We start from the raw sequence: 16,076 nt of genomic DNA on the forward strand, positions 1-16,076 counted from the left end.
AGAAAATCTGCCAGAAAGATTGCGAATATTTATTACAGAAGCTGAGTGAAGCTTACTGAAAAAAGGTGACTTATCTTATACCCTTCCCTGATCAGGGATTCTCTGCAGAGATGAGCTCAGACTTGAGTGATTTATCTGTAGCTGTCCAAGAAGTATTCACATTTAGAATTACAAATCCCAAACAGTCTCCAGGCAGTTCTGTCTTGGCTGACCCTCTGGACAGAGAGGAGAATACATTCTGTTAGTTCAGAGGGATATCAGGGGAGTGGGAATGGTCAGCACTAATAGCTAGGACCAGCCCAACTCCAGTTCTCAGGACCAGTGGAGAGGTATGTTCAAAAGCTGATGGCACCTGAGAGATAGCTGTCTTTGGAACAGCTATGACCCTTGATTTGGCTGGCTGTATTTTTGGAGGGTTGCTGCAAATTTCCTGATGCCTGCCCAGAACTCCCTCATCTGTCTGATCTGCTGTTGGGTTGGTGATATGTAAATTCCAACATTTGTTTAAATTCTGCATGCTGCCAAAACGCCTTTTTTATAGACTTAAAAACCCTCTGTGGTTATCCAAAATCTAATTTAATTTTTGGAGGCTTTTCCCATGGTTTTTCTCTTTATTTTCTCTATTTTTCAATGTTAATTGAAAATGCATACTTTGATATTCAGCAGTGTTGTTTCTTCTTTTCTTACTTTTCTGCACTATCAGAACTCCTGCTATATATGGATATATCCTCTGGATATTTTATTTTCCATTACACTTCTGCACTGCTCCCACATATTTCTCAGGTTACCTCCTTATTACTTTAATTTTCCTTCCTTATATCATTCTTGTGGTTTGTTTCTTAATAATTTCATTCATTGTCTTTGAGGGCCTATGGCATGATATTTGCTCAGCATTTATCTGCTTATTTTATTTATTCCTTTTTTATTCCACAGGTCTTTCTGTGGTTGCCCTGTTCAGTAGTTTCCATATTCTGGCATAGCTTTGTTTGTCAGATTAGGTAGGGCATGGAATATTGTCCCACCTGTTGGACAAATAGCCAAAGAGTTCCTCAAGCTTAAATTCCTTATGTTTGAAATTTTTCACCCATGTGTGTTACTGGTATGTGTATGTGGTCTTTTGCACATACATATACACAAGTTTTTTAATGCGGATGCTATCAGTATCCAGCTGAAAGCCAGCCGTCTTGGGAGAGACCTCTAGCCACATTTAGTCCAGTGCTGTGCTTAACTTGTAAAAGTATATTGTAAAAGTATATTATAACCTGTAAAGTATATTGTAAGGGTATATTGGTCTAGGCACAGCACTATTGTGCTATAACGGTGTACTATGTCTTCCCAGCCTGTATTTAGGTGGTTCAACAAAAGTAGCTTGGGCTCACCTGCCTGCAAAAGACCAGGTTGTCATAACCTTCCTCATAAACTTGATGCTGTTGCATATTTCAGGTGGAACTATGCTTGTGTGCCCCATAATTTATGACTCCGAGTCTGCTTCTCCAAGTATTTGCTCCAACATGAATCACGGCAGTAGCCTCTCATGCTGTGTAGCCCATAGCGATCCCCTCTCTGTCACTGTACCTCAGAGAATGTCCTCATCACATCTGACAGTTTAAGAAAATTTAAGTTAGTCTTCAGGTATGGGGAGAAATCCTAGGGTCAACCCTTCTCTTTTCTTCCCCTCTCTGACTGTCAAAGGGCTGCCTCAAGTGGTTTTATAATGACTGCTATTACTCTAGCAGCCCGTAAGAGAGGAAGGGCACTCTGTTACTGCATATAAAACTAGAATGATGGTGTATTCCAGATCAGGGTTGATTAATATCACAACAGAGTTACAGTAATTATGGTGCTGTTTTATATATTAACATCTTGCTGGTTTGCTTCTCTTTTATCATGACAGCACATTAAGGAGAAGTTTGTGTGAGCTGCCCATGGTGTCATCTACCTTATTTGCTCTTATAGCTTTGTTTTATCTGGAATATACCCCTTTCCAAGAATAGCAAGAGTTACTTATTTTGATATGCTGAATAGTTCTTTATCAAACTACCTTTTTTCACCATTATAGTACCCGTTAACCTAATCATATAAAATACCTGTAAAGTTCCTTAGGTTTTCATGAATTTAGTTTCAGCTATTATCAGTATCAACTCTGTAGTATTCCAGTTCAAATCATTTCCTGAAACACATGCTAGCGTATTAAACAGAACCATATCTAAACTGGAAAATCGTGATATATTCCTGTGTTAATATTTTGCCTTTTCTGTATGTTGATTGTTATATTTCAGCTCTCTATTTTTAATTTGTTTAGCTGGTTTCCAAACCCACTTCATGGCTACCTAATTTCTCTGTTTAAAACTCTGTTTTAAAGCCTGTGTCAGAGGCCTACTGAAACATAAAATTTACCAGTTAATTATCTAGTATTTACTGCCTCACAGTCTCTATCCAGAATTGTGATAGATTCATGAAGCACAATTTTTCTTTACAGAAGAATTGAATTACGTAGTAAAAGTTCGTTTGAGTTGTTGTACAAGTCTCCTAATAGCTAGTACTGCAACTTTTTTACTTGCTTTGCCAAAACGAAGCTTAGAGGTCCCAGGTCACTAAATCCCAAGACACATTTAATAACATTTTTAACTATTGCCAAAGCATTTGTAATCTTTAGATGTAAAAATTAGTTTTAATGAGATTACATATTTATGTGAGGCTCTTTACTTTAAATTAACCTTGGCCATGTACTCTCTGATCCTGCTGACTTATTCTTCTTTAATATATCTGTTTGGTTTTTTTCTAACATTTTTCCTTCTTATATCTGTCTTTGGCAGCACCTCACCTTTATTACCAAAAAAGACCAGGTGGAAGGCAGGTATCTCCCCAATAGAGATACACACTGATACAGACAGACATTTAATTTCTTTGCACCATTTCGCCCCCTTTCTGTGCTCTCATATCATAGTAAGGACTCTTCCAAGGAACCCCCTTTTATTCCTCAACAACTGCTGAATCCTGAGAAGTACCCAAACACCAAAGATGATGAACAGTTGTAGTACTTGGGATCAAGTTCATAACCTTGCTGTATAAATGTCAGGTGCTTTGTTCAGAGGGGTGTTTTTGATTACTTGGAGTTGAATCAACTTCAGCGTTTGTATCCTTGTGAATGCTCCCTCAGAGCCATGAGGACTGAGGTCAAAGCCTGTCCTTGGGACAGACTGCTATCACAGCAAGCAGGTCTCTACTTCTGGTAACCTAAAGATTACCCTGTTTTCCTTACCTGCTGTTGCTGTCAGCTTTGAGTGAACCTTTCTCCTGAACACAGTTTTGTAGTGAATCAAAATGTGCAATAAGAGGACAAGCATGTGTGTACCCTTTGAACTTGCTATATGAGACAGCACCTGCACCGTCTTATGGCTTTCTTAGGAGGGAATAGAATAGGATTGTGGTGGTTGGCATCTCTGGAGAACATAATCTTTCAGTGTGGTCTGCATGAATCTGGAGACAGCAGGTCTACAAGGAGCCATGCCTGAACTGTGAATTGTATTTACAAATATAGGTTTACTAATATGATGGCTAATGACATGCTAATCACCATTAAATACTTGATATATGAACATTAAAAATACAGCTATAGTAATAAAAGTAGCATTGTAAAAATAATATCCTACTGAACAGATCTGTTCCTTGTGTATACTCAAAACCACATCTGCTTAGCTTAGTGACAAAATGAATTTTTTCTGTACTCATTAGTAACATAAAACTAATGGATTCTGCTCTGATTCTCTCCATAGCAACTGAATTCCCTGCCAGTTCCATTTACAGGGCTAAATTCCTCTCCCAGATCATTCAGTACAGTTTTGTTGAGAAGAGTGGGACAGCACAGCAGTAATCAAAACAAGTGCTCTAGGTCCCTGTGATTGCAAAGGTGTAACTTAGGGCAAAATTTAACTTCTAGATTTTTTCTCTTTATTGCTGCTGGTAATGTATAAGCCGGGAAGCACACAGCTTGACTTTCAAAACCTGGCTTCTGTTTGCAGGTTTGGCAGTTAGGGGGAAAAAAAAAAATACTGTAAACAGTGCGAATTTGATCTGGAGGCCATTGAGATATACTAAGTGTGGAATCCCAGAGTGCCATTTTAGCCAGTTGCTTTTTGGAGTGAAACTGCACTTTAAACTGCAAAAGCTGATTGTCTTGCTGCACTGTTTAGTTTGTTATAAACATTTATGATTTGATGGGAACAAGAAACTCAGAGATATCATGAGATGCTGTAAAAGAGTGCACCTGCAGAACATCTTTTAAGTACCAGTACTTTTTTAGTCAATGAAGACTTAAAACTTTGCAAATGGCTAAAGATATAGATTTTCCTTGAGAGTAATAAATGATTAAAAGACAAAATATCCAGGAGTGTAAATGAGCTATAAATCATTGACACAGTCTTTTGAAAGGACTTTCATGCCTCCAAAATGTCATAAACATACCTGTTTGGGATTGTAGGTCCCTCAAAAGTGTGTTTTGTGAGCTGCAAGGAGTGAGACTTTTTACAAATTCAGAAATCAGCATGTCACATGCATTGTTTTTGTTATTCCCTTTGTAAGTTTATAGATGGAAAAATCTGTTTTGATCGTATTCTTCTTAGTAACCACTTCCTAAGCTTATCTAATGGTATCCTAAATCTTGGGCTGTCTCCCTCCTGTCCCCCAGCTGCGTCTCTGGAAGGGCATTAACCACCTCACTTCTTTCCTATTTAAAAAGTCTTTTCTAATTTTCAGCTTTAAATTTATTCATGTCTGGCTTATAATCATATGTTCCTGTGCCAACATTGTCGTTTATCTTAAATAGCTCTTTTCCCTCCCTGATGTATATACAAAGAGACATCATATTCCTGTTCTGCCTTCATCTTCCCAGGCTAAACATCTTGTTAGGCTCTTTTTGTCTTCTCTTGTAAGAAAGGCCTTACATCCCCTGATTATATGAGCAGCCCTTCTCTGCAACCTGCTAGAGCTTTGTTTTCTTGTAACATCACATCCAAACCGTATTTAAAGAATACAAATGTGAATCCAGCACCTCCCTGAGAAAATTGTTAATTACCTATGCTGTATAAAAGTCTGCCTCTGTTAGATTAAAAAGCTTTTCAATATCAGGAATCTCCCCATGTAGGTCCTTTCAAAACATGAACAGGCAGTGGAAAGCTACATCACTGTTTGTTGCACAGGTTTGATATCATTTCTTTAAATTCTAAAAGAGAGAAGCACGGTACCATAGTTGCAGACAACAACTGCATTTGTGGCACACAGTGCAATGTTTGGGAGCTGTATACACAAGAGAGGTTTACAGGATACTTACTATTGCTGGCGACAGTAGATCACAAAGAAACCTTAACAGGTATGATACAGACAAGCCTACATGAGACCTGAAACAAGCAGGAGCTGCTTTCAACCACAGTTTTTCAACAGATACAGAAGGCTGCAGAAACTTGAGAAATGCAGCACTGCAGCACCCTGAAAACTGCAGAACAATTCCCTGTAAACCCGTGAACTTTTCTGAGTAAGAAAAAGAAAATGAAAATAGAAGAGTGTGAGCAGGTCCTAAGGGATTACATTTAATTGAGTTACTGTAGTTCATCAGTGGAGGCATGCTAAAGGGCTGTGTGTTCAAGCCTAGCCCTTTGCAATAGCAAAGCAAAAAGTATTAGCTTAAACACTTTCATAGTAGTTAATTGACCTTTTACAGTGGTTTAAGCAAACAGATTTTACTTCAAATTTGCAGTGAATTTGGACCATGCACATAATCAGCTTGCACAGCTTTGTTGATGAGTGCTAACTCATTAAGCTGTCATAACTTGCTCACTTGCAGTCATCTGTCCACACTCCTCATGCTGCCTTTAGCAATGTGCCATAGATGTTTTATGCTGGAAGAGCATTAATGTTCTCTACGTGTTGCTGAGAAGAGCTGGAAGGCTTTTAGAACTGGATGAATGCAACCAAGGTATTTCACATGTAAGGAAGTTAGGGTTTGGCACAGAGAAAACATTTGAATATTGTTGGAAGAAGAAAAGAGTATACTTTCCCTATCCTTCTTCCTGGGTTTAGGATATGGCTTAATTTCCTACATCAGCAGTCATTAACAGCAACTTCATAGATCCTACCACTGCTCCCTTATTCCTCTTTGTGGCATAGGAAGAATTAGTGATTTTTAGTGTGTTTGAAAATAAGGCTGCCCAAAACAACATATGCAATGAAAACTTAAGGTACTGGTGTCCAGATCTTCTTCAATTTTCTATATGAGAATTTAAAACAATATTAAAGATTGTATATGACTATAAATTATACAGGTTAAACATAGTATATTAGTAGACATTTAAAATACTTGATATCCACTTCAGTACACTTTTTTTTTTCTTTTTTGACTGATAGGAGTAAGGTAAATATTGCTTCTTCAAAAATATTGAGAAACAGAATATGAAAATAAATTCTTATCATGTTTCTTGGCTATGAAAGACCAAAGGTAAACACTTTGAAGCTTATAATTCTAGGCAGACTTGTCTGTGTCTCATATTTGGCTTGATCTTGAGCATTTTTCAATTGACTTGGATCAAATTCTGTAATGAAAATCATAATGACTTCTTGTTTTATTACAGTAGCATGGCTTTGAAGCCAGTTCTGTGCTCCTAAAATTCAATAAGATTTTTGAAATACCTTACAGTTATACCCCTTTCTAAAGCATGAGTAGAATGTATTGTTGCATCAAATAACATGCATTTACTGAGCTTGACTTTATTTTAACAATGTAGAATGCCACACCTAAAATCTTTTTGCAGCATGAGAACTGATATTGAAGCCTCCTCAGAAAACTCACAAAATATCCAGGCCAGCAATACCATACCACAGAGTGAATCCCCTAAAATGCAGTGATGTTCACTACCTGTGCTACAATTCTATGAGTTAAACCGATTTAACTGAAGAATAGCCGTAGTCTGAAGGACCTGGGACTCGGCCCGTCTCTGCCATTGAATTAGTGTGGCTGAACTACCGCTGAACTGTGCAGTTTCGCTTTATGTGAAGTGCAAACGATTTGCATCAGGTAGTTCCTCAACAACTTATTTTAGAAGGCATCTTCCTCTTGTGGTATGTAGCTATATTCTGTCTGCCATGCAAATTTGGTTTTGCAGCACAGATGTGTGAGGTTGATGCCACAAACTCTTCCCTGTGAAGTTAAAAGAACTGAACCAAAACACGCAGGATTAGACCCACATCTTATTTCTGTGTAATATTTGCAATAATCTGATGATCTTCATGTCGTTTGTGCATTTTTCTTACTACAGAGAGAAAAACAATTATTGTTCTCAGTTTATTTGATCGTGTTTCTTTTTTTTCTCTCTGTGAGTTCTTAAATCTGTACTAATGAGAAATGACTAAGGATGATCAGATTGTCTGTAGTATGTCACTCCTGTTTTGTGCTCCGTTTTATTCCTTTAAGTATCACACAGTAATGGACAAATTAAAATAGTACATTCAAAGGTGTTACACATGTAACCTTTTTGTATAACATATTTGTATATGGACATATACTTTTAGAGTTGCTTACATTCAAAATGTACATATGTGGAGCATTCTTTGTATTTTAGAGTACATTTGAAGGTTGATGGCTTGGAAATTTATAAGAAAACTCATAAACATCTTCACAATACCTGTCCAAATTTTCCATGTTAAAGTACTGGAGAGTGTTTCTCTGCAGCTATAGAAACAGCCTAGGTATCCTCTAAATGAGTCAATAATTTTTTTTTTCCCTAGGATATAATTGGAAAAGCACTGCAGTATATTGGAGCATATGGTGAGCTCTGCAACACAGAGCAAGTTGTGGCTCTGATTGACGAGGAAATGTGTATCAACTGTGGCAAATGTTACATGACCTGTAATGATTCTGGCTACCAGGTAAGAGCACAGCTGTAATTAGCAGGAAGGCACAATGAGTTATCTTTCTGCTGCTGGGAAGAAAGAATCCACCTTCTGTTAATGAGCAGGTGGTAAAAACAGATGTCTAAAATACTGGATTTGAGCCCCAGCATGCTCCCAGGCTATGCTGTGCAAGCCCTGTCTGAGCCGTTTGCACAGTGGTGAGCACAGCGCCCAGCACGGCTTCCTCTGGACGGCCATGTGGAAGGGCACCGCTCTAGGTCACTCTCCCGGTGTGTCCCTAACTGTGAGTGGGAGTGGGCTGCTTCTTACGAGGAAGAAAAGGAAGGAGACCCATGTCAGGTGCCTCTGAATTTTGATGATTTTCAAATACGTGAGGGAGAAAGGGAAGAATGCATCCCTTCCCATCAAGAAGATGCAGGGAGGCAAGAGACGTTCTTGTGCAAAAACTGTCAAAGAAACGTAGTCTTTATTCCATCAGCCTGAGCAATTTTGAGTATGTGAACAGGAGCCCCACCGCAAAAGGAATCACATCCATGTATCTGATTTATGCAGTATGTTATTGGCATTTCTATATACCACCGGTTTATTTCTATATACCACCGGTTTCCATGTCCACTGGAGTTGATGAACTGGTCTGTGGGAAGAAGGACATCATAGGAAGACCCACGTTCTTTTAGAAAACCAAAGTAAAATCTGGCATAATCTCCATGGAACCTAGTATGCATTAAACAATAATGTATACACAATTTTTTCCATTCATTCCAGTACAAGAACAGTTTGTCAGTGATAAATACTTTAACTCAGCAACAAGTTCCATCAGAACACCAGGACCTTTTTGTTTATCCTTAATTCAGTCTAATCGATATTAAGTCTGAAGTCTTACTTAACTATATACTGCCAAAGAAAAAAGTCTTCCTATTTAAAAGCAGCTTCCACAATTAAAACAACCATCAGATCAAAGGTAGACTTTTTTTTTTTTCCCATCGATACGAAAAAACTAGCGCTGCATTTTTACAAGATCAGATGATTATTGTAGTCTTCATCTACATTTCTTCTTGACACTGTGATCTTCACTGATTCTCCTTCCATTAGATTTCCCAGCTATAGGGAAGATATAGCCCTGGAGAGCAAAGGACTTTGTTTGTATTTAGTGAAACCTACTTTTCTGTAACTGGAAAAAAATCAGCACCAAAAGAACCAAAGCTTAAAACCCCAGGAGGTTCTTTAGCACAAAAAATGTTTTTCCTTAATTAATTAAGGAAACTGCAAAGAAAATAATTGCAAAGAACTGCAAAGAACTTCTTAATTGCAAAGAAATCAAAAGCCCCCCACACTTCAAAATATCATCTGCTTTGTGCTTATCTTTGTTTCAAAAAATCCATGCTGTTATGCAGACCTACCACCTTGTAGGACTCCAACAGAAGAGCTTTCATTCACTCGAAGGTAGCACTGCAGTCCTGAATTCCTCTATCTCTTTGAACCCTCTTTCAGGATGTGCATTGTTGATGGGGAGAGAGGAAGGAGTCCTAAATACTCACAAGCCTAAGTTTTCTTTGTGTTTGAGCTAAGCTAAAAAAAAAAAAGGTGGTACCTGCTCCGTGCTCTTGCCAGCTGCTACAGCAGTGTTTCAGTGCCCTCCTGGTGGTGAACCCCCAAACGCTGCAGATGTGCCTCTGGACCCGTGCGCTCCCCCCTGCCCTCTGGCTGCCCAACTGCTGGCAGTGGCTGGGGAGGTTTGCTAAGGCAAGAGTTCAGCTTTCAGGGCTGATCTTTCCTCCCCAGAACTCTTTTAAAAGTCTATATTCATTTTTTTATTACTATTTTGTACTTTTCCAGGCTTGCTTCTTAGATGTTGAACCTTTTGCGGCTGTGTGAAGCTTTTGGTTTTGCTTTTAATTGCCATTTCCCATTATACCAGCAGCTTATTTCATTGAGACTTCAATTGTTATTTCACATTCAAATACACTTATCACACTAATTGGTAATGAGGATTCACTGCATGGAAATGTGAGAAATAAAGCAAGCTCTGCCTGCCTGGCACTCAGATATCCCTTTCAAAGATTTGCAAAGGAAAAAAATCACAGGAGGCACAGCATGCTGTGTTTTTCTCTACTTTTTTTTTTTTTTTAATTATTAAATTAGATTGTTTATGCCGTGCTGAAAATAAAAATCAAAAGAGTGCCCAGTGGTGTATGCAGCCAGTGCTGTGCTGAGGCCACGCAGGCATGTCCCGGTGTCCCCCCGGCCAGTGGACCCGGCGAAGCGCCGAGTGATGAAATATTGTCTTCGTGTGGCGGAGGAACATCCCTCTGGGAGCCTAAACATCACGGGCCAAAGTCAGCCTTTTGTAGCCGCTCCTCGTGGCCGTGAGCTTTTGCCGAGATGGAATTTCTGCTTTTGAAGGGCCAGGGGGAGGGAGGGGTGGTTTTGTTCCCTGCCACTTCACCAGTTGCTATAGCTGCAGTGCAGACCCACACCAAGATGTCTCCAGCCGCTGCAGCACAGGAAACGCAGGCACTAAAATGGGCGCAGTTCTGACCTTTTCCATGAGTGACATCAATAATGTTTATTCCTGTTCACAGGCTATCCAGTTTGATCCCGAAACCCACCTGCCCACGGTTACTGACAGCTGTACAGGCTGCACCCTGTGTCTCAGCGTCTGCCCTGTTATCGACTGCATCCGCATGGTTTCCAGGACGACACCGTACGAACCGAGGCGCGGGCTGCCCCTGGCCCTGGGCTGCCCCTAGCCATGGGCTATCCCTGGCCCTGGGCTGCCCCTAGCCATGGGCTACCCCTGGCCCTGGGCCTGCGCGCTGAGGTGGTCCGACCGACAGCTGATGCGAGCTCTACACTTGTTTGATGCGGCTGATTCGCTTTCTAATTAATCCTTGAAATCTACTCTGACCAAAAAAACGCAACATTGGGAGCCGTTACAATGAACACTGTTTTCCAATTATTATTTTTACGACAATTAAGTTCCGAAATTACAGAAAGGCAGCAATTAGTCGGTTGTAGCTGTCAGTTGTCCACGATTTGAAATGTAACTTTTTCCTTACAATTTGTGCTGTAATTTCAAAACTCCTCTGTAGACTGTTTAATCTCTATGTAATTTCTGGCTGTAAATATAATTAAGAAACCATTTTTAATGAACTACAAATCAATGTACAAGCTAACTGTTTTCAAGGAGGCATTTTGTAATTAAACATTACATTTAGTTTTTAAAGAGTTTCTTAGAAGATGTAATTAACTACATAGCATTCAAACAAAGCAATGTTGCTTCTATTTTTCTATGGGAAGAAATGAAAGGGAATTTAAAACAGGATTTAAGAACTGGATTAATCACTTTCAACTACTACAGCATATGGTAGTGTATTTTTATAATCCTTTCTAATTCTTTCTCACACTAGTCACTTAATAGAATAAATTTGCTGTGCACTGACACATGCTGGACTCTTCAGATTTGTATGTTGCCTGGGTAGCCTGATCGTTACTTTTTTCCCCCAGTGAGCACTCATAACATCCATCTAAAAATGGTTAAACTGCCTTATTGCAAAGCCCAGGTTTCATTTCAGGATTCTGAGAAGGGACAATGTTTTTTCTCCAAGCTCATCCTCTAAATAACTTTTTAATTGTGCCAATTAATGTTCCAGAATGTACACGTTACAGGTCAGAGATCTGACTACGTGCAAATGGAACACACACCCCGCAGGCTGTGTTTGCCAAACACACACGTATAGGGCAAACTGGCAAGATGATTTCCCCCAGTGCCAATTCTTCATACTTAGCAGTTATGTATAGTTCTAGTAATTTCACAACCAAAAAGAAATACAGATTTGTCTGTCTTACTGAACAATATCTCAGTATTAATCCATTTTTCATTCACAGTAGGAACTTTCTAATTTGGACGTATTGCTGTCTGCTTTACTCCACTTAAGAATATAAAGCCTTTGGTTTCATAATAATAATAAATGATCTACTCATTCAATTTCTTATACCCTATATTGTGATCAGCAAAAGCTTTGATTAAAAATATGCCCTAACTTTCATTTGCTGGTTTATGAATTGTGCACCAAATTAAAAATAGATGTTGAAAGCAACTTGTTGTATTTCTTTTTTCTTAATTTACTAACAGATTTTTCTTAAGAGACTTGTCAGGTGGTGTTTCATGTTCTCTACTCTGCACTCCAGGAATCATTAATGAGTTAATTCATGTGTACGTTACTCTATTAATTGCCTACAGTGCAGAATATAACATGTTCTTTGCCCTGGATGGCATCTCTTTGTCTTCCTTTGACTTGTCTTCCCTTTGCATCCTTTCCCCACCTGCACGCACACATGTACACAGTTTCCCCCTCCAACATTTTGAAGTGTCAGCTCATTTGGTATCCTCACTCCACCAGCCTGGTTTTGCTGACATTTTGGGCTCACCTGATGAGATCCACTGGCAGGCCCAAGCCGAAAGCTAATAGCTTTCTCTTCATACTTTAATCTTTCTCCTCATAGTTGTACATTTTTCACACTCGAGTAGTAAGAGAGAGTTGTACTGCTTAGAAAATATTTGCCTGAAACTTGTTTAAGTCTCTTGGTCTTCTGGTGGTTTCTTATCTCATGTGAGTTATAGGAGACTCACAGTAAGAACAAACTGCTTTGTGACTATGAAGGGCAAAGTTTGGAGGGTCCCTGTTTTTTCTCTCTGAGAAGCTGGTTGACAAGCAGCATGCCCTTTGAGTACGGCAGAAAAAAAAAAAAAAAAAAAAAAAATCAGATCTTCTGCAGGTAGCACTTTACGATCTCAGTTAACAGATGCAAGGAAAAGCAGCTATTTTATCCCAGGCTGTTACCATCTACTTCTTAGTTTGTATCCTAACACAAACCCTAAAGGTGAGAGACGGTGTGTCACCTGTGGCTGAACCTTCCGGCTTCTCCAGGTCCCTCGCTGCTGTATTGTCAGACCCGGTTACCTTGCTGTACTGAACACTTCACATCTGGTGGTGTGGCTTCTTTTAGCTACAGGACAAAGCCGAGAGACCTGATTTCAGTGGCTAAGCACACGTACATTTATATCATCAACGTAGCAGCAAAATTCGAGCTTTTCCTATGATATTCAATATTCTCAGGATATCCAGTGTTCCTAAGTAGCTATAAAGTAACCTATAGAAGATTAGGGACATTCTATGAATCAAGTTTATGATCAAGACTATAATTTGTTTTTAACCAAAGAAGAAATAACAAGTTACATTGTTCAGGTTTCTCTCTTGCCACCCACCCTCTCCCCCACTCCTCTTCCATCAAGCCCATTAACAGTTTCAGGAAATGCATTCCCAAATGAACGCGAGCAATTTCTAACCGACAGTCAGCAATAAATCTGTGTGTTGCTGGAACTCAGAGAAATGGCCACATTAAGGGCTCCTGCAGGTCTTAAGTCATCAGAGTAAGGCAAGGTGTAAACAGTCAGGGGAGAGACACACACAAAAGACCTGGGTTCTGTAGGTTTGTGCATCCATCTTGGCCAACCAACTGAGTACATTCAAGAGCCAAGGAAACAAACCAGAAAAATCTGGTCTATTTTGCAAATGCTGTAGCCAGTTATCAAAAAAAGGGGGATATGAATTTTAAAAGTGTAAAAGGTTCCAAATTAAGCTCATATATTTCAATGATTTAGCTGCATATTTAAGGAATTATGTATTATTAAAGACATGCTGGGTTGGATCCTGCAACCCTAACCCACACAGTGTTTAGACATGTTGATCAATTGATCACTATTATAAAATATTGTAAACTGTATTTGACAAATTAAATTATGATAGAACTGCCATAGCTTCTCCTGCTCTGCCGCACTAGCACATTCTTATTCTCATCATATTCCTGAACAGAAAAAGCTCCCCATGTTCAATGCATGCTCTGCAGTCCAAGAAATACTTGAAAAAGCTGCCAAATCTGCTTGTGAGAATCCCAGTGCACTCATACACGTTCATTGGAAAAAGAGATGTTTTGCCTTGCTAACAGGCTATACAGGCAGTTTGGTTTTTGGCCTCTAGGATGAACATACGTAATATCTGCAAGGAACTCGATTGGCAATGATAATAGCTGCATTTGAAAACTGACACAGGATTTTTAAAATATATATATATTTCATGATTTTAAATAAAACAATAGTTTGATCTCTTAGGAAAATTAAAACTAGCCTTTGTGCATGAACCCGAGGGTAGCCTGTATTTCCAGTGTTGTTGCCAATGTATTTGCATAGTGTTTGTTGCTCTGATGCCCTATCGATTGTAAGAGGAAGACTTGTTTGCAGACACCCATTTGCTTAGTCAGAAAGACTTGGCAAGAACAAGACACAAGGTACCTGTCTGGAACCACTGCCCCTTCTGTATTGCCTCTTTGAGGATGTGGGGCTTTCCGCAGTGTGGCCAGTTTGAGAGGTGACTGGGCAGCCAGGGGCCACAGAGTGGCTCGCTGTCATTTCTGTAGTCTCCCCGTCTTCCAGCAGGTATTGCTGTCACCTCTGGCTCCTCCAGGTTTGGTGCCTTGTAGCCTTTTATCTCAAGGTGGCAAAAGCCATTGCTAGATTCAAGGCAAACTGTCCAAACCCCAGATGAATGCCATGAGCCCCGTGCCTCATAAAACCACTTTGTTTAACACAATCCAAGACTGTAGGCTTAGAAATACAATCTTGAGCATAGATATCTCCTATCAATAAGAAGATCCAGCCAGCATATTCTGGATGTGTGTTTCATTATTCATCTACTGTAACATGGGATTGGGCATGTTGTTAAAGTTTTATATTTTCCAACACGTTTCCTAGTAGAAAATATTTTTTTAGATAAAATATTTATTTTATTGGCAACAGTTTCCCTTCACCAGGCTGCTCCACTTCTTTGATGAACTGTGGAAGATAAGTTTTCATTGGCAACATCTGGCAACCTGGCAGACTCTCCAGGCAGCTGGATTGGTAACTTCGGAGTTGCTTCTGGGTCGTTCAAATAATTAGTCTGCTTATGGACCATCTGGGTCGCTTTGTCTTTGCTGTTGCCATTTTCTTTCTTTTCTGAGGAACTGCATGCTCCACAGTCAACTGTTCAGAGAACAGCTTTTAATAGCTCTTCCTCAGGGTGAGCTGCTGGATCTCATGCAGATTTCCATGCTGGCCTTGTGCAGGGACTGACCGCCCACTTTCATCCCCTCACCTTTGCTGGAGGTCTGAACCTGTCTGTCTGCCTGGCATGGGCCTTGCCGTGCATTGGGCAGCCAGACTCAGGCAGCAAATAGTATAAAGCTGTTGCTCAACCATTTTCGAGATACTGTGCAGCACTCAGTGGAAAGAGGAGAGACTCCATGAATGATTTTGTTGAATAAAACAGCTTCAAACCATTGGTCTGCTTTGTCCTTTTCTTACACCAAACATTTTTCCTCTCCAGCACCATTAACTCATGGTACAGTTGAAGTTGCACCTTGGTATGACTGCCGGCTCCCACAAGAGCTCTTCTGTTGCATTTCAGCCAAAAAACTATGCAGTCAGCACCGAGCGTCCCCCGTGGGCAGCTGTCCTGCACACTGCCAATAGCTTGAGCCAGGCATTGCCCCGAGGGGCACTTCTCACCTGTGCGAGAGTGCTTCGAATCATAGCTTTTGCTTCAGCTTACTGGAGATGGGCTTAGGCCTCGTCACTGAAGTCTTCATATGCTGTTGTTGAGAAATGATATTTGTGGGGACCTGCACGGCCATTACCATGAAAATGAGACAGCCTGCAGATAAAAGGCATCCGCTTCCATCACGCAGGTGCACGACAGAGTTTTGTAAGTCTGTGTTCAGTGACAGGAGTCAGAGCCTTCTTGTGCTCGTGTGGGTGTACTATAGCCTCTTCTATTTATTTTAGGAAGAGCAAGCGATACGGAGGTCGACAAATCTGACGGTAACAAGAGAACCAAAGCGAGGGCTGCCCCCGGTGAACGCAGTGGGGCTGCGTGATGCTGGCAGCTCCCTTCCCTGGGGTGGGGGCTGCGGGCCTGCACCAGACCCCCTCTGAAGGGAGGCTGGGCACCCCTTTTGCTTCTGCTTTGGCAAAGAGTGTAATAAGAATTGGTCTGTCCTCTGCACTGCTGGCAAGGCCACGGGTCACCCCCCTCCATGACACTTATGTTACAACAAAAACAAGTGCTGCAGGATTC

General features: G+C 40.3%; 1 protein-coding gene across 2 annotated transcripts in view; it reads left to right on the top strand.

Moving 5' to 3' along the window:
- Positions 1-12,002, top strand: part of DPYD (dihydropyrimidine dehydrogenase) — a 355,462-nt gene extending 343,460 nt beyond the window's left edge. For both annotated transcript variants that reach the window (XM_068690107.1, XM_068690108.1), the window contains 2 exons: positions 7,777-7,917; positions 10,485-12,002. In XM_068690107.1, coding sequence (XP_068546208.1) covers positions 7,777-7,917; positions 10,485-10,652 — 309 coding nt within the window. In that variant the 3' untranslated portion in view covers positions 10,653-12,002. The remainder of the gene's footprint in view (positions 1-7,776; positions 7,918-10,484) is intronic.
- Positions 12,003-16,076: the final 4,074 nt, after the last annotated feature.

This window comes from Anas acuta, chromosome 8, assembly GCF_963932015.1.
Source record: "Anas acuta chromosome 8, bAnaAcu1.1, whole genome shotgun sequence".
Classification (NCBI taxonomy): domain Eukaryota; kingdom Metazoa; phylum Chordata; class Aves; order Anseriformes; family Anatidae; genus Anas; species Anas acuta.